Raw genomic sequence first — 19,569 nt, 5'->3', positions numbered from 1 at the left:
GGTCAAATTTTACTAACAGCTGAAGTATCTTAAATGGGCATTAAATACCAGGAGTGCATTATGTACAGAATTCAGAGTTGGGGGGTTGTTACACACAAAGTGCAGAGTTCAGGGGTGTGCTGCACTACACAGAGTGCATGGCTTAGCCTTCTTCAACAGGTGCCTACTTCTGCATTCCCTATTCACATCTCACTTTCATCCCTCTTCAGCTCTGACCTCTGCATGCAACCCTCCACCTTCCAATGACTTCTTCCTCATTAATAGCTCCACTATCTTCCACTTGTCTTAATTGTGTTGCTGTATTAAGCTGAAGCACACAGGGGGCTCTAGTACCTACCCACAAACTGTAGGAGGCTCTGCCCCTCTCACTTGCAGGGAGATCATCTAATGGGGGTGTCAGCACCTGCATCTCCCTTGTCTCCATCATGCACTCAGTGGGAGCCGCTCAGGAGATCAGATCTGTGGGAGCTGTTGGGAGACAAGCTGTCACTTGTAAACACAGAAGCCAAACTTCTGTGTTTACAAGAGATAGTGTTGAGCAGGAAGCAGAGGGTCTGAGCCAGAGGTGGTGGAACTGAGTTCCACCAAGTTCTAGCTGAAAAAAAAAGCCCTGTACCTATCTGTAATTATTCTACTATGCTATCTATAGCTTTTTGCATCTGTAAGAAATGAGATGTTGTATGATCCTCCTGAATGTACAGTACCCCCCGCGCGAACCTTATTTCTTTAAGGGCTGCGTCCCTCTCATTGCATTATGGTAGAGCCTGTCTTATCCTCTCTATCGATTGGAGTTTTCTCTTTTGTTCCTTATCTATGTATACTTATTCTATTCTTCAATAAAATGTTTGAACAAGAGAAAACATATGAAAGCTTCACCAAAATTCTAATCAGCCACTCAACTGGTAAGAATTATTACACACCAGCACACCATGATAATTGTACTAAATGTATGACCATCTCAGCCCGCTTTATCTACTCAATAGGAATCCTCACATTACAGGGAGATGATACAGTAAATGTGTTTATTTTACAATGTATCACCAGCCAGGTTCTTAGGAGTAAGGCCCCTTTCACAGGATCAGACCAATTGGATCCGCCTGTCCATTTTTCAGGCTGATCCGATCAGGCCACCCATTGATTTCTATGGTGAGACGGGTGTCAGCGGATCTATGTCCGCTGACCACCGCCTGGCATCCGATCCGACAAGATCCACTGAAAACAGACGTATAGGGATATGTTCGCCATCCGTCCACCGGGTTGGATAGGATCTAATGAAAATGGACAGGCGGTCCGTTTTCATCTGATCTCCCCATAGAGGAGAGCGGGACTCTTACAGGTCAGTCTCTGCACAATGAGCGGATCCGCCCCGTGTGAAAGGGGCCTAAAAGTTAAAATTACATTTTATGACCTTCGGAGATGTACCTGTTTATAATTTTATGGCCCTCCACCTGGGGGGAGATGTGTTCCCGTCTATAACATATTGCACTGTATGTCTTCTATGTGCTACCCTTTTAATTATGTTGACCCTGCGGCTCTTGTCTTTTCTGGACTGTATAAATAAATAAAAAATTTGAAGAAAAAAAATGACATTTTATTTATTACAACTTTTTTCCACATTAAATTGCATCAAAACACCTGAATGTCCCTCCAATATGATCTGCAGTATATGATCTGCGGTCCATTAAACGTTCCTAAATAATATCACTGCACTAATGCTTTTTCTCTATTTGTATTCCATTAAAATATAGAATGTCACTCAGTCTTTTAGAAAATTAAATCACAATTTCTGCTGTGTATGTAATGATGACTACATAGACTGATGATATACAATAAGATTTTCATAAACTTTCATCCCATCCCGCATTGAGGTCCCACCAGCACTCTTCAAGGGCTCCTCTGTCCCCTGATTTGGCCTGCTCCCAGGCTGATCCATCTCCTGATGAGTCCTCCTGTATTGTCCTCCTCCAGCACACAGCTTCATACAAACCCAGTTCTGATCTCTTCTGCAGGGATCAGTCCATGTGGGTGTAGGGTTGCCACCTGTCTGGGATTCACCCGGACAGTACTGGTCTTGAATCATGTGCCCGGGTTTTGTACTGCTTGACACCCGGGCACATTACTTAGTGCAGACCAGGGACAGACCATTTGGGCAGGGGGGGGGGACATTAGAACACCTGCCACTGTGGAGACAGCAGAAGAGCCATTTCTTCTAAATACACTGTGCCTGCGGTGTGTGTTGAGAATCTGAAGCTCCTTTCTGTCTCCCCCCCCTCCAGTCTCTTGCAGGGTCTCTCTGACTCAAACCCCCCCAATCACCAGTGTCGTGTGCTGAGAGAACCAGGAGGCGGAGCTTACTGTAACTACTGTCAGGCTAGCTGCTGCTCACACTACAGTAAGGGAGGAGGTGAGCTTAGTTTTTTTTTGTGATAAAAGTCTCCATGGGTGGAAAGCTGTAAACTTTCAGGAGGATTTGCTTTACTGATGCAGTGAAGGGTTAAGGTGACAGGGGAATCAGAAGAGATAGTGAGTGTGTGTGGCAGTGGGGAGTCTGCAGCCCAATCACAGCTGACAGACACCTCCCGAGCCTGAACACATATCAGTACAAACATCCCCAAATGCTCAGTCCAAATAATGTGAAGTAATTTCTGACCATTCATGTAACCCTGTGTGTATGTGGTTTAAGTGTAACTTCTGATTGTACAGACTCAGAGCTTGGATAACACAGGGTTACGGGGGGTCCAGCATTCGAGACTCTTCACACACTGGTCTCCACGCTAGTTTGCTCTTCCTGGTTCCCATGTTGGGTTCCTCATCCTCACAAGGTAATTTTGTTTGAAATATCACCACTAATTTGGTTCTATCCCCCTCACTATCCACGACCTCACTCCCTGCTATCACCCTCCTTTCACCTTCACTCCTGTCACCTAACTTTCCATCATTCCACCCCTGTGTCACTACCTGCTTCCACCCCAACTCAGGCAGCCCTCTGGTTGTCTGTTCTTTCTTCATCACCACGGGCTCTTTGCCCTTTTACCCCCAATACCACCCTTTCCCCCCCTCCCCTTTCCCCTACTGTTCTCCCCCCTCATTCTTCCCTCCCTTCCTGTCCCCCTAATTTCCCTCCCCCCCTCTTTTCCCCTCCTTCCTCCCTTCCTTTCCCGCCCCCCTCTTTTTCCACCGCTCCTTCCCCCTCCCCCCTTCACTCCCCCCCGCTCACTATCTCTTAACTTCCTACCCCGAAGGTCCCCGTTGCCGTGCCTGTCCTGGGTATCGCCCCTTCTATCCCCGCGGGGCTGTCCTCCTCAGCTCCCGGTTGGAGATCCCCCCGGACCGCATGTGGTGCCCTACCACCACACCATCAACGCATCTAACCTCAGTAAGTAAGTCTTGGTTAAGGAGGTTTTACACTCTACCCCCAACCTTGTCTTTCTGTATTTTTTTGATCTTTTTGCTGATTTTTACGATAATCTATTTACAGATCTCACACGCGCTTGATCCTGACGGCATTAAAGCCACGAAATGCGTAGAGCTACTGGTTGCCGTATCTTTATCAATTTTACCAAGATTATCTAAGTTACCATGTAATATGTACCCCCACAGGTCCAGTGAGGCCATAGGTCCTGCAGGCAATACCTATGAATCATCGTTATATACCAAAAAAACCCATTGTGGTGAACCAGAGAATTTTGTGTAGTTATGCCATGAGAGATTACTACCAACTTTATTGCTATTATCCCACCTATTGCACACCATTGATATTAGTGTTGCATGTATGTATGTACTGTGCTAATTGACCAGGTACTACCGCGATCGCTCGGGGCACAAGGAGAACCGGGATCTGTGTGTATAAACACACAGTTTCCGGTTCTCTGAGGGTAGAACAGACAGATTGTCTGTTCATACAGAGTATGAACAGCGATCTGTCATCTCCCCTGCACAGTTCCCTCCCCCCTTCAGTTAGAACACAAACTAGGGAACACATTAGCCACTTGATCGCCCCCTAGTGGGTAACCCCTTCACTGCCAGTGACATTTTTACAGTAATCAATGCATTTTCATAGCACTGATCGCTGTAAAAATGCCAATGGTCCCAAAAATGTGTCAAAATTGTCCGACGTGTCCGCCATAATGTCGCAGTCCCGATAAAAATCGCAGATCACCGCCATAACTAGTAAAAAAAATATATAACTTTTGCGCAAACCAATCAATATACGCTTATTGCCATTTTTTTTACCAAAAATATGTAAAAGAATACATATCGGCCTAAACTGAGGAAAAAAAAAATTTTTTTATATATTTTTGGGGGATATTTATTATAGCAAAAAGTTAAAAAATATTGCGTTTTTCCCAAAATTGTCGCTCTTTTTTTGTTTATAGCGCAAAAAATAAATCAAATACCACCAAAAGAAAGCTCTATTTGTGGGGAAAAAAAGGACGTCAAGTTTGTTTGGGTGCAACGTCGCACGACTGCGCAATTGTCAGTTAAAGCGGTGCAGTGCCGTATTGCAAAAAAGTGCTCTGGTCAAGAAGGGGTTAAAATCTTCCTGGGCTCAAGCGGTTAACTTCACATCATCCGGGTATACAGTACTTCTTATACCAGATTGTTTTCATTGAGCAGTATTGTTGTATATAGTAGTGGATGAGCCTTTTTTTTTATTATAGACTTCACCATCTGACCACTTCTCAGCCCCCCCCACTCCCCCAAATTACTTGAGGGGGGACAGAGGTGTCCCAGGTATTTTACAATCTCATAGTGTATGCTACAAAAAAAACGCCAAGCCCCGCTGAAGTGTTCGGGTCTGACATGAAGAAAAGGTGACAACCCTATGTGGGTGACAAGGAGTCAGTGTGGAAAGTCTGGCAATGACACATGGGGGGGGAGACTCCATTCAGAAAACAAGGATTCCCCCCACCATGGGGGAGTGAGAGGGGGAGCCGGCTGTGTAGGATAAATATCGAGATGACAGATAAATGCTGGTTGTGTTCCCTGAGACAGGTTATATATGAAATGTTCAGTTTTTATCTTCTTCATTACAAAACAGAATCCCCCATTCTGTCCTGGTGTATTAGTTCATCTGTGATGATTTATTCTCCTCTTGAGTCGGGTTTGCTCAGATTTATATCTCATCCTCATCCAGAGCAATGTCCCCTCCCCCCTCCTCCAATCACAGCTGTAGCCGAGTCTCCTCCTCCATTCACAAAAATGTCCCCTCCCCTCCTCCATTCACAGCAATGTCCCCTTCCCCCTCCTCCATTCACAGCAATGTCCCCACCCCCCTCCTCCATTCATAGCAATGTCCCCTCCCCCCTCCTCCATTCACAGCTGTAGCCGAGTCTCCTCCTCCGGGGTCACATCATAGAAATCTTCAGTTCTGGTCGGAGCTTTTTCAGATTTTCTAGTTCTCCTCTTGATTTCTCTGACAAGGAGTCACAGTAAATCCTAGAAGAGAGGATATAAACAGTCATCAGATCTCAGCAGTATGACCCATCACTTGAAGTATCTGGATCTAATCCTAGATGCGGCTCAAGCCAAAGTATTTCTTCCTCGGGTGAAACTTCAATCTATGTGCTCCCAGACCGAGACTCTTAAGTCCAAGAGTCTTTTATGAGGGGCTCACCCATAAGTGCAGCTAGATCTCTTATAACTATGAGGTGTAAATGTTTGATAAGAGTTCACATTGTCCTTAGTGGTGGTTGTTGATTTTTGAAGAATTTTAGATTGCACATGATGTTTCACTTTTGCACTATAACTATACAAATCACTAACTGTGTTATGTGTTTATATTCATTAACTGCAGTTTTACAGAAGGTTCTTAAAGTGTTATAATAGATATACATCTTATATCTTTTACCAGGATATTTTGTGGAGTGTGCACTGGTGGACATTAAGGCTCCACACCTGAGCGATCCAAATCTGGGGTGGAATCACCACAATTCTGCCAGCAATTCACAGGAAGCTTGTGTGATGCCAATACTTCTTAATAGCACTCCAATCGTGGTGCAATTTTGCCACAAGATAAATCTTGTGCCACAATTGTGGAAAGTAGCAATACATGATGCTTGTCGCTCAAAAAGTAGCAGGAGCTTCTTTTGAGCAACAGCATCGCGTGTTGCAATTTGCTGTGATTGCAGGAAGATTTATTGCATGACAATCATGGCAAAATTGTGCTGCGATTGGGGTGCCATTAAGAGGTATTGGCTTCGCACAAGCATCCCGTGATTTGCCGCAATTTTGAATTGCGGGCAGAATCCCAGCTATTCTGCCCCAGATTTGGATCACTCAGGTGTGAATGAAGCCTAATGTAAAAATGTGGGTGTGTTTTCTTTTAAGGGAATAATACTTCCCCCATGTCTCACTTTGGCAGGCTCCCTTCATCTGTGCGACTGATCCCCCAAAGCCTCTTGTCTCAAGCACTCTGGCAGATAGATGAAAGAATGTATCAGCCGCACTCCACTCTTAGCTCCTCTTGCCATGTTTATTGATTGTCAACATGACAACTGCATAGAATAATGTCTCCACCTGAGAACCAACCTTCCTTGACACATTTCCCCACTCCTGGCTTGCTGACAATGATGGGATCCACAGAGAGTGAAGACAGACTATAGGGGTCAGAACCGCATTATCGTATAAGAGGGATGAGTCGTGAGCAGAGCTATGTGCAAAATGTAAGCACATTGTTTCCCTGGAAGCCCGGGTTCTGAATCTGGGGAAGCAACTGTCAGCACTGAGAAGTCCCTCCATACTAAAGGAGAGCCAGGAACGTATATGACAGGTGCCAGCAGGGGCCAGCACAGATGCGGGTGGAGACAAAGAGGTGCACTAGGAAAAGAGTAGATGGGTGACAGTCAAGAAGGGTAGAGGGGGAAGTGCCAGGGAGGCCGAGCATCCCAATAAATACACTCCATTGAGTGACATTTGTGAAACCAGTCAGGAACCCGCACTCTGAGGGACTCTCCTACCTGCCAGGGGAGGAACTCCTTCAGGGAGAATGGGGTGGAAGTGAAGGGAAAGGAAAGCCAGATTCTGGTGGTAGGGGACTCAGTTCTTAGAAGGACAGAGAGGCCAATCTGTAACAAAGACCTGAAGCGCCGAACTGTATGTTGTTTTCCGGGCACTCAGGTTCGGCACATCACGGATCTTGTGGACAGATTACTGGGAGGGGCTAGGGAAGACCCAGCTTTCATGGTGCATGTTGGCACCAATGACAAAGTCAGAGGCAGATGGAGTGTCCTAAAGAACGATTTTAGGGACTTGGGAGCTAAATTGAGGAAAAGGACCTCCAAGGTAGTATTCTCATGAATACTACCGGTACATCGAGCCACACCAGAAAGGCAGAGGGAGATTAGGGAAGTAAACAAGTGGCTGAAGAGCTGGTGTAGTAAGGAGGGGTTTGGGTTCCTGGAGGACTGGGCCGACTTCTCAGTCGATAACCAGTAGTATAGAAGGGATGGACTGCACCTAAATGAGGAGGGTGCAGATCAGCTGGGAATGAAGATGGCCAAAAAGTTAGAGGAGTTTTTAAACTAGGCGACAGGGGGAGGGTCCAGAGGTAGAGATAGGTAGATATAGTCAGCGCGGAACACATTCCAGATGGTAGTATTGGGGCATTAGTGATAGGTTGACCAAAGCACATAAATCCAAGGTAAGTAAAGTAGCAAGGCCTAGTTGCAATCTCGGAACACCCAATAAGAGGATAATATGCAACCAGTCTAAACTACGTGGCATGTTCACCAATGCCATTGACAAGATGGCTGAGCTAGAGATACTGTTGTATGAGGAGGATTTGGATTTTGTGGTTCAACAGCTCTCATAATTGGCTGGCAACCATTCAAGGGTATACCCTTTATCGCAAGGATAGAGAGGGTAAAAAAGAGGGAGGGGTATGCCTATATATCAAGAATAATGTACAAGTGAATGTGATAGATGACATCACTAAGGGAGCTAGGGAGGAGGTGGAATCCTTATGGGTAGAGCTCCAAAGGGATGAAGCTAAGGGGAAAATAATACTGGGAGTATGCTATAGGCCCCCTAACCTGGGGAAGGAAGGGGAGACAGATCTCCTATCACAAATTGGATTAGCAGCAAGGATGGAAAGTTTTATCATAATGAGGGATTTTAATTATCCAGGCATTATCGTCTAAGGCTCGCCAGTTCCTAAATGTCTTGCAGGACAATTTTATGGGTCAGATGGTAGACGCACCAACTAGAAATTAAGCGCTACTGGATCTACTGATTACCAACAATACAGACCTGATCACGGATGTGGAAGTACGGGGCAATTTAGGTAACAGCGATCACAGGTCAATTGGCTTCAGTATAAATCACACAAATAGGAAACATAAAGGGAATACAAAGACACTGAATTTCAAAAGAGCCAACTTCCCTAAACTATGAACCTTGCTAGAAGGCATAAATTTGGGATAAAATCTTAGGAACAAAGAACACGGAGGAGGGATGGGTTTGCTTTAAGAGCATATTAAATAAGGGCATTCGCCAATGCATCCCATTGGGTAATAAATTTAAAAGATCAAACAAAAGTCCTGGATGGCTTAACTCCAATGTAAAAATGCATATAAAAGCAAAGGAGAAGGCCTTCAAAAAATACAAGGTTGAGGGATCATCATCAGCATTCAGAATTTATAAAGAATGCAACAAGTAATGTAAGGGTGCAATAAGGACGGCTAAGATAGAACATGAAAGACACATTGCGGAGGAGAGCAAAAAAAATCCCAAGAAATTCTTTAAGTATGTAAACAGTAAAAAAAGGAGGACAGACCATATTGGCCCCATAAAGAATGAGGAAGGACATCTGGTTACAAAGGATGGGGAGATGGCGAAGGTATTGAATGTATTCTTCTCCTCAGTCTTCACAAGGGAATCTGGAGGGCTTCAGTAACCAAAACTGCAGTGTTTATCCTCATGACACATCATAGGAAGCACCTCCATGGTTAACAGAGGACAGAATTAAAATTAGACTTGGGAAACTCAACATTAATAAATCACCGGGACCAGATGGCTTGCACCTGAGAGTACTTAGGGAACTCAGTCAAGTAATTGCCAGACCATTGTTCCTAATTTTTACAGACAGTCTACTGACTGGAATGGTACCAGTTGATTGGAGAAAAGCCAATGTAGCACCAATATTTAAAAGGGGGCCCAAAATACATCCCTGGGAATTATAGACAAGTTAGCCTAACATCAATAGTATGTAAACTCTTGGAGGGGATGATAAGGGACTATATACAAGATTTTAGTAATGAGAACGGTATCATTAGCAGTAATCAGCATGGATTCATAAAGAATCATTCTTGCCAAACCAATCTATTAACCTTCTATGAGGAGGTGAGTTGCCATCTAGATAAAAGAAGGCCTGTAGACGTAGTGTATCTGGATTTTGCAAAAGCATTTGACACAATTCCCCATAAACGTTTACTGTACAAAATAAGGTCCGTTAGGTGAGTACAGGATGGTCAGGGGTGGGTAGTGGGGTCCCCCAGGGTTCTGTGGTGGGACCAATCCTGTTTAATTTGTTCATAAACGACCTGGAGGATGAGGTAAACAGTTCAATCTCAGTATTTACAGACAATACTAAGCTAAGCAGGGCAATAACTTCTCCGCAGGATGAGGAAACCTTGCAAAAAGATCTGAACAAATTAATAGGGTGGGCAACTACATGGCAAATGAGGTTCAATGTAGAAAAATGTAAAATAATGCATTTGGGTGGCAAAAATATGAATGCAATCTATACACGGGGGGGAGAACCTCTGGGGGGAATCTAGGATGAAAAAGGACCTGGGGGGGTCCTAGTAGATGATAGGCTAAGCAATGGCATGCAATGCCAAGCTGCTGCTAACAGAATATTGGCATGCATTAAAAAGGGGATAAATTCCAGAGATAAAACGATAATTCTCCCGCTCTACAAGACTCTGGTCCGGCCGCACCTAGTGTATGCCGTCCAATTCTGGGCACCAGTTCTCAGGAAGGATGTGCTGGAAATGGAGAGAGTACAAAGAAGGGCAACAAAGCTAATAAAGGGTCTGGAGGATATTAGTTATGAGGAAAAGTTGCGAGCACTGAACTTATTCTCTCTGGAGAAGAGACGCTTGAGAGGGGATATGATTTCAATTTACAAATACCATACTGGTGACCCCACAATAGGGATAAAACTTTTTTGCGAAAGGGAGTTTAACAAGACTCGTGGCCACTCATTAAAATTAGAAGAAAAGAGGTTTAACCTTAAACTACGTAGAGGGTTCTTTACTGTAAGAGCGTCAAGGATTTGGAATTCCCTTCCACAGGCGGTGGTCTCAGTGGGGAGCATCGATAGTTTCAAGAAACTATTAGATAAGCATATGATTGGTCATTGCAGTAAGATCAGATTTCCCCCGTGTATGATCACCTACAATCACATCTATATTATTACTTATTGGACTTTATAGAATATCGGATTATAACAAGGTTACAGGAAAAGACTATTTCATGGCTGATAACAGAGTGTGATAAGATCCAAGAATTAGGCTGCTCATACACAAAAATGCATGTAAAAAATCACATTAATCTGATAGTTATATAAATTTTGTTCAAAATCATTTCAAAATTCTGTATACTTTTTACCATTTGATTTTGGACTTCACTGAATGAAAATCACACACACTATTAGGAATGTGCTCATTCAAGAAATAAATTGCCATCCTGCTCCTTCAAATCTTCTTGTCACTGCGGTCATAAACAAATTTTATGTTTGAACCCAACTACATCGATAATCTGCTGATGGTGTGGGATTGGGATGACTCTTCATTGAATGAATTTGTTAGCTTTATTAACGATAATGAACTCAATCTTCAGTTCAGTCTTTTTTTAATTCCCAAACATTGACTTTCTGGATATCTCCCTGTGTGGGGATCCAGTTTCCAGGAGTAGGTTGTGGGAGGGGAATCCAGCTTGATTTCAGCCCAACAGGGAGCGTGATCAGAGAGTATGCGGGGGTTGATACCCACTTCTCCAAGTAGTGGGAGAAGAGAGCGGGATATTAGAATTAAATCTATTCGCGACATTGTGTGATGTCGGGAAACATGAAAACACCTGATTGGTTGGATGCCGATGCCTCCACGCATCTATAAGGGAAAGTTCAGTTAGAAATTTGCCAAATCTAGTCTGTGAATGGGTGGATTGGCCTGAGGGTGTCAGTGTCAGTCTGTCTAATTCCCTATTAGCTACATTATTAAAATCCCCCAACCATATTACTGGAACAGTGGGGAATTGAGACATGAAGGATAACCCTTCTATTAGCACTGCAAACTGGAAAGGGGGAGGTATGTAGACTGCCATTATAAGAATTTACAAGCCATACATTTTAGCATGCAAAAATAGATATCTCCCCTGAGGGTCAGATTTAAGTGAAAGTAAGGCAAATTGTACCGTCTTGGCAACCAATATAGCGACTCCTCTGGCGTTAACAGTATAGGGGGCCTGGTAGAGCCATCCCACCCAGGGCTTCTTTAGGGTCAACAGTAGTTGACCTGTAAGATCTGTCTCCACCAGGACCACCAGGTCCGCACGCTGAGCTTTGAGGTAAGCTAAGACTGCATTTCGTTTAGGCTTAGCTCTGATGCCCCTCACATTCCAAGTAATACATTTTACCCTAGGCATGTCACAGTCAGGTAAATAACATTGTCCCCAATACTCCAGCACCATCGCCGGCCACCCCAGATCACCCAAAATAGGGGAGGGTCCATGTTACCACCCGAGAGGCCCGAGGCACCAGAGGAAAGGCACTGTTGTGCGACATGCCAGGGCCCATGACGCGCAATCACCCCCCGGACACCCACATGCCACACATTATCAATGACATTAAGCGAATACCTGCAAATATAGCACTTCTCAACAAGAATGGTCTGTACATTTCTAAACCAACAAGGAAACATCAACATGTTAAACATTAACACTCTGAACCGCCCGGACAGACAGAGCCCTGGGTAAACTCCCCAAGAGCTCCGCTGAAACCGGGCCGACCAGGGAAACATAACTTGTGCTAAATACTTAGCGTTGCATTTGGTATGGAAAAAAGCAGGACCCGCAAGGGCTCCTGCAACTAGGAGGATGGTTATACGCTGCAAAACAGGCAGCAGCATGAGGAGTGAGACTCCCGGTCTGAGGTCTTCAGGATCACAAGCATGGGGCAACCCACAGGATAGGTATATTTGAGTCAGTAGTCCGAGAGTCATTGCGACCAGCAGCTTGCCAATAGGACAGAGTATGTGGGGCAATTTTTCATGTCCTGGAGACAATATATGAATAAGGGGATAAACCCCCCCCTCCCCCCGAGGGGCCTTAGCAAGATGGAACACCCTAAAGATCAGAAAGAGAGGGTGGGTGAGGGGCAGGGGCACCACACAGACCACCAGTCGGATCCGGCATAATGGGGCACACAGTACCTTTAACAGAAAAAGAGCAGTCCGACCGATGAATCCAGAAGTCCCTCGCTATCCCCTCCATGTCGTAGGTCAGTCACCAGGTGGGGTCAGACAGAGACGTCTTTAAGCAGGTGCATGGCGGGGCAGCGCTCTTTCCTCCATCCAGGCGAATACAGCTTCTGGTGTGTCGAAAAAATGCGCCCTATCTTCTCCAGCTACATGGAGTCTGGCTGGAAAAAGCATTGCATACGAGTAGTGGCAGATCCCCAATTGTCGCTTGGCTTCAGTAAACAGCGCCCTCTTCTTTTGGACCTCCGCCGAAAAGTCTGGAAAGACTCTGATCTCGTCGTTTTTATATGGGATATTGCCCTTTAGCCTAGTGAGGCGGGGGACAGCATCCTGGTCACGAAAATTGAGCATTTTAGCAATAAAGGTCCAGGGAGGTGCACCTGGAGGAGGGGGTTTGGCAGCCAGTCTACGAGCCCGTTCCACAACAAATGAGGTGGAGAATTCAGCTCTCCCGAAAGTAGTTGTGAGCAGGTTTTCTAGGAAAGAGGGGGTATCCGTGCCCTCTGAACCCTCAGGAATCCCCACAAAGCGCAGGTTACACCTCCGGAGATGATTCTCTATATCGTCTTTTTTAGCCATTGGCTCCCGCTGCTGTCAATCAAATCCAATGATGCGGGCACTGGGGGGAGCGGTGCTGAGTCTAGCATTCTGTGTCTATGGACGCAAAAGCTGAGCTCGGGAGTGTGCCCACAAGGTAACCCCCAGGGAGAGCGCTTCTCCTAGGGGGTTTACTGATGCAGGGAGGAGCTGATAATGCCGCTGGGGGCCCCTAGAAGAGTTGAATAGGGACAACTCTGTGCAAAACACACAGTAGAGGTAAGTATAACATAGTAAATAAATATGAATAAATAATTAAAAATGTTTTTAATGTGCCCTGTCCCGCCGAGTTTGCGTGCAGAAGTAAACGCATACGTGAGTAGCGCCCGCATATGAAAACGGTGTTCAAACCACACATGTGAGGTATCACCATGATCGTTAGAGCTAGAGCAATAATTCTAGCATTAGACCTTCTCTGCAACTTAAAACATGCAACCTGTAGAATTTTTTAAAAGTTGCATATGGAGATTTTAAAGGATAAAAGTTTGTCGCCATTCCACGAGCGGGTGCAATTTTGAAGGGTAACATGTTGAGTATCAATTTACTTGGCACAACATCATCTTTACAATGTAAAAAAAAAATTGGACTAACATTATTTTACTTTATTATTTTTTAATTAAAAAAAAGTGTATTTTTTCCAAAAAAAAGTGCGCTTGTAAGACCGCTGCATAAATACGGTGTAAAAGAAAGTATTGCAACGACCACCATTTTATTCTCTAGGGTGTTAGAAAAAAATATATATAATGTTTCGGGGTTCTAAGTAATTTTATAGCAAACAAAAACTTATTTTAACTTGTAAACAAGTTTGAAAAATAGGCCTTAAAGTGGTTAAAGTTCATGTGCGTGTAAAGGCAGGCGTCTCAATACTTTTGGTAATATAGTGTAACAGTCCAGGATTGAATATTTAGGCTCAATGCACACTGGTTTTAAAATTTCTGCTACTACATAGAGTTTTGTGTTCTGCCTGTAGAAGCAGCTCAATGTTCTCCTATGTGTCCATACACATTGCGACGATTACAGACATATTTTGAGCTCAACGTTTAGAGGCAGAAAAAAAACTCTTCTGGTTCGTGTTTCTGATTGGAGCTTTCTGGCAGAAAAAACGCAAAACGCTCCTAAACTTTTCTAAATTTTGTACAATAAATTCTCTATATGAAAGTTTTTTCTGCCAAGGGAACTGACATTTTTTTAAGCCCAGTGTGCATGGAGCCTTATGGAGTCTAAAGATGAAATTTGATGACATTCTCATATTTCTATATTATTTATGTGGTTTAGATATAAAACTGTCCCAGAATATTATTGTCTCAGTCAGTTCTGTTATACTCACTGTAATTCCTCTATCCGGCTTGTTGTCAGAGCTTCCATCAGATCCCTGAAATGAGGACCCTCCAGATTGTTCTCATACAGGCTCAGTGTCCTCAGTGTCTGGTTATTTCTTATTCCAGATGCCAGGTGGGGGCAGGAACTGTCTGTCAAGTGATCAGAGGACAATCTGTAGAAGAAGAGAAGAATGTTACCAGAAGAAAATGAATTTCTCCCCCGGGAATGAATGTAACTATTCTCTACATGAATGGAACTGATTTCTCTTTATTGGAATCATTAATAGTAGATCACTTTATAAAAGACGATCGATCATCTACACTAATGGAGGTTTTCTCTTTTTGTGGATCTCAGTTACTAAAAGTGACATGAGACGTGGATGAGGTGGTGTGATCCATTCATTATTTCTGTATGGGGATTGGACCATACACACTCACACTGACCTCTAGGCTTTCATCTCCAACCTTCTGCTAAGTCTTGGATTCAGTTGTGGGGATTCACTTTGATAGTCACAGAAGTCTCACTCATGTTGTGGAAACTTTATTGACTAAAAGTGACAACATTGTGCTTTGGGATTTCCTTTGATCATCATGTTGAAGGATTTGATCTTATGGTGTGGAGAAGATTATTATCATTACCGTACTTTATTTGGACCTTTTTTGAAAATTTGTACTAATATTGCTGCACTAATTTTATACATGCTGATTATAAATTCTCTTCATTAGTTATCAGTGAGATAGTCTCCATACCATTGTTATATATACACTTATAGGGAGTTTTGTGTTGAGGAGTCTTACTTTTATTGTTATGTTTTTACATTTATATTGTGTGAATTTATATACTAGTGCTGCAGTCTTCCATATCATATACTAGATGTGATAACTCCACCAATAGTGATCAGATATAACAATTATATTCACTACAAAAATGCACTTTCATACATGTGAGGAAGGGCAGATTCTTGCAACCTATTCACAGCACCTTCAATCTATATAAGATATGATGTGCAACAAATACATAAACATGAAGAGCAACAAAGTTATCTTATGAAATTACAAACATCAAGAGAAAGTTCATAAATATGAAAAAGCAGATTTCCTACAAGCCATTGACCACTACTTCCATCTCCAATCACCATACAGTGACTTGTGCAGTAAGACCCCTTTCACACTGCAGAGCCGCTAAAACAGCGCTAAAGCGCCGGTAGTTTTTGCGGTGCTTTAGTGGTGTTTTAGCGGGGCTTTTTGTGCGCTAGTGGGCCGGTGACAACAGGACCTTAAAAAAATGAAAAAAGACCCGTTTTGTGGTGCTTTGGAAGTGCTGCCCATTCATTTCAATGGGTAGGGGCATTTTGGAAGCACTATTTATAATGCTCATAACCCGCCACAAAGATGCTGCTTGCAGGACTTTTTCTCACATCCCACAAGTGGACAACCCCGGTGGAAAAGCACACTTGAAAACTGCCTCAATGTGTAAGGGGTCTAACAGAAATACCAGAGATTCATCCAGATGGATTAAATCAATGCTGATCATCTTCCACCTCTTTGCAGCAACTTCAAGCAATTTCCCCCACACCAGTGAGCAAACATATCACTTACCAAAATGTTTGTCCCCACAAGCAAGGGCCAGACACGCTTGTTTATATCCTTCCAGCAGCGCCACTCTGCTCAAGCCGGCTTCCGATGAGAACAGACTGTGCCACGGAATGTCAGACCTCCAGGTAGTATCTCCAATATCACCCGAGGTATCCAGACAATGGCTGCAATCACATTACATAGAAAAGAAAAAAGCCTCCATAGTGCATAATCCTTAAATATATATAGAATCACAGATTGTACACTTCCATCATATACACGAGTATACACAGAACTCAGAGCACACACCGCTCCGGACTGCAGCCGTGTATGATGGAGTCCAGGCAGTGACATGGAGGCTTTTTCCTTTCTATGTAATGTGATTGCGGCCATTGTCTGGACACCTCGGGTGATATTGTATTTTTGCACATTACATGTTATACAAACTGAAGTAGCTGTGAATAGGTTGGAGGAGATCTGCCCTTGCTCACATGTATTAAAGTGCATTTTTGTAGTGAATGAATTTTTTTATTATTGATCACTATTGGAGTTATCACATCTACATTAGAAGTGTTGGTATTCGGACACATTGTAGGTTGCAGATTTCTCATTTGTCTCATCACACATTTTGTCACTAAGTGTAGGACTCTTTACATAGAATTATATTATACTATTTGTACTTCTATATCAGACTTCCTGCTGGTGGCTGGTTTACATTCATTAGATTTTCACAAAGTTGTTCATATTTTTTTTCATGTTTTTTTAGTGCTTTTTTAGTCTTAAGCCTCGTACACACAATCAGATTGTCGGATGACTGTTTGTCCATTTTTTGTGGCATGCTAGTCTCATATCGAAAGTGAAGAGGTTACTCACCATATGAAAATTCTCGCCTGACAGAATACAACATCAGAAGTGACGTAATGTGTTGAATAGTTTTGTATGTATTCTTTTGTTTTTGAGCATGTGTAGTCTTGCTCTTACGATTTTTTTTTCGGACGAAAAGCGTACTTATTAAATGAAAACCAGATGAGTTCACGTACGATAAAAATTTTATAGTCTGCACATCCAGCTTTTGTCCGACGAAAAATCATAATAGGCTATCAAAAGCACCATACTAATGATCCAAAAATCTGCAGATTGTTCGTTCGGATGAAATTTTACTTCCGATTTTCGTATCGTGTGTATGGGCCTTTAGTCCGTAGGGTTTAATATTGAGTTGGCCCACCCTTTGCAGCTATAACAGCTTAATCTCTTCTGGGAAGGCTGTGCACAAGGTTTAGGAGTGTATCTATGGGAATGTTTGACCATTCTTCCAGAAGCGCAATTGTTAGGTCAGGCACTGATGTTGGATGAGAAGGCCTGGCTCGCAGTCTCCACTCTAATTCATCCCAAAGGTGTTCTATTGGGTTGAGGTCAGGACTGTCCAGGCCAGTCAAGTTTCTCACTCATGTCTTTATGGACCTTGCTTTGTGCACTGGTCCAAATGATTTGGTGGAGGGGGGATTATGATGTGGGGTTGTCTTTCAGGGGTTGGGCTTGGCCCCTTAGTTCCAGTGAAGGGAACTCTTAAGGCGTCAGCATACCAAGAGATTTTGGACAATTTCATGTTTGTGGGAACCGTTTGGGGATGGCCCCTTCCACCAGTGCACAAAGCAAGGTCCATAAAGACATGGATGAGCGAGTTTGGGGTGGTGGAACTTGACTGCCCTGCACAGAGTCCTGACCTCAGCCCGATAAAACACTTTTGGGATGAATTAGAGTGGAGACTGTAAGCCAGGCCTTCTCGTCCAACATCAGTGCCTGACCTCACAACTGTGCTTCTGGAAGAATGGTCAAACATTCCCATATACACACTCCTAAACTTTGTGGAAAGCCTTTCCAGAAGAGATGAAGCTGTTATAGCTGCAAAGGGTGGGCCAACTCAATACTGAACCCTATGGACTAAGACTGGGATGACATTAAAGTTCATGTGTGTGTAAAGGCAGGCATCCCAATACTTTTGGTAATATAGTGTAACAGTCCAGGATTGGATATTTAGGCTCCATGCACACTGGCTTAAAAATTGCTGCTACTACAGGAGTTGTATGTTCTGCCTGTAGAAGCAGCTCCATGTTCTCCTATTCCTCCTATGTCTCCATACACATTGGGACGATTACAGGCATATTTTGAGCTCAACTTTTAGAGGCAGGAAAAAAAAACCCTTCTGGTTCATGTTTCTGAAAAAGCGTGTATCTGGACAAAGGAAAAAACTTAAATATTATAGTGAATTAATAAAAGCTGTATAAGTAACAGACCATTGTTCCAAAGTTGCCAGACCATTGTTCCTAATTTTTACTAACAGTCTACTGACTGGAATGGTACCAGCTGATTGGAGAAAAGCCAATGTAGCACCAATATTTTTTAAAAAGGGCCCAAAATACATCCCTGGGAATTACAGACCAGTTAGCCTAACATCAATAGTATGTAAACTTGGAGGGGATGATAAGGGACTATATACAAGATTTTAGTAATGAGAACGGAAAAATTAGCAGTAATCAGCATGGATTCAAGAAGAATCGTTCTTGCCAAACCAATCTATTAACCTTCTATGAGGAGGTGAGTTGCCATCTAGATAAAGGAAGGCCTGTAGATGTGGTGTATCTGGATTTTGCAAAAACATTTGACACAGTTCCCCATAAATGTTTACTGTACAAAATAAGGTCCATTGGCATGGACTATAGGGTGAGTACATGGATTGAAAACTGGCTACAAGGGCGAGTTCAGAGGGTGGTGATAAATGGGGAGTAATCGGAATGGTCAGGGGTGGGTAGTGGGATCCCCCAGGGTTCTGTGCTGGGACCAGTCCTGTTTAATTTGTTCATAAATGACCTGGAGGATGGGGTAAACAGTTCAATCTCTGTATTTGCAGATGATACTAAGCTAAGCAGGGCAATAACTTCTCCGCAGGATGTGGAAACCTTGCAAAAAGATCTGAACAAATGAATGGGGTGGACAACTACATGGCAAATGAGGTTCAATGTAGAAAAATGTAAAATAATGCATTTGGGTGGCAAAAATATGCATGCAATCTATACACTGGGGGAGAACCTCTGGGGGAATCTAAGATGGAAAAGGACCTGGGGGTCCTAGTAGATGATAGGCTCAGCAATGGCATGTAATGCCAAGCTGCTGCTAACAAAGCAAACAGAATATTGGAATGCTTTAAAAAGGGGAATAATTCCAGTGATAAAATGATAATTCTCCCACTCTACAAGACTCTGGTCCGGCCGCACCTAGAGTATGCTGTCCAGTTCTGGGCACCAGTCCTCAGGAAGGATGTACTGGAAATGGAGCGAGTACAAAGAAGGACAACAAAGCCAATAAAGGGTCTGGAGGATATGAGTTATGAGGAAAGATTGCGAGCACTGAGCTTATTCTCTCTGGAGAAGAGACGCTTGAGAGGGGATATGATTTCAATTTACAAATACCGTACTGGTGACCCCACAATAGGGATAAAACTTTTTTGCGGAAGGGAGTTTAACAAGACTCGTGGCCACTTATTAGAAGAAAAGAAGTTTAACCTTAAACTACGTAGAGGGTTCTTTACTGTAAGAGCG

General features: G+C 43.4%; 1 protein-coding gene across 2 annotated transcripts in view; it reads right to left on the bottom strand.

Moving 5' to 3' along the window:
- Positions 1-5,284: 5,284 nt before the first annotated feature.
- The window catches only part of LOC141133608 (NACHT, LRR and PYD domains-containing protein 3-like), a 219,622-nt gene continuing 205,337 nt past the window's right edge, over positions 5,285-19,569 (bottom strand). For both annotated transcript variants that reach the window (XM_073623085.1, XM_073623084.1), the window contains 2 exons: positions 14,407-14,571; positions 5,285-5,439 (listed from right to left, as the gene is read on the bottom strand). In XM_073623085.1, the coding sequence (XP_073479186.1) occupies positions 5,349-5,439; positions 14,407-14,571 (256 nt within the window). In that variant the 3' untranslated portion in view covers positions 5,285-5,348. The remainder of the gene's footprint in view (positions 5,440-14,406; positions 14,572-19,569) is intronic.

The sequence above is a fragment of the Aquarana catesbeiana genome, linkage group LG03 (assembly GCF_042186555.1).
Source record: "Aquarana catesbeiana isolate 2022-GZ linkage group LG03, ASM4218655v1, whole genome shotgun sequence".
NCBI classification, from domain to species: domain Eukaryota; kingdom Metazoa; phylum Chordata; class Amphibia; order Anura; family Ranidae; genus Aquarana; species Aquarana catesbeiana.
Note: the sequence above shows the minus strand (reverse complement) of the source record. Positions and strands in the feature narration are given on the sequence as shown.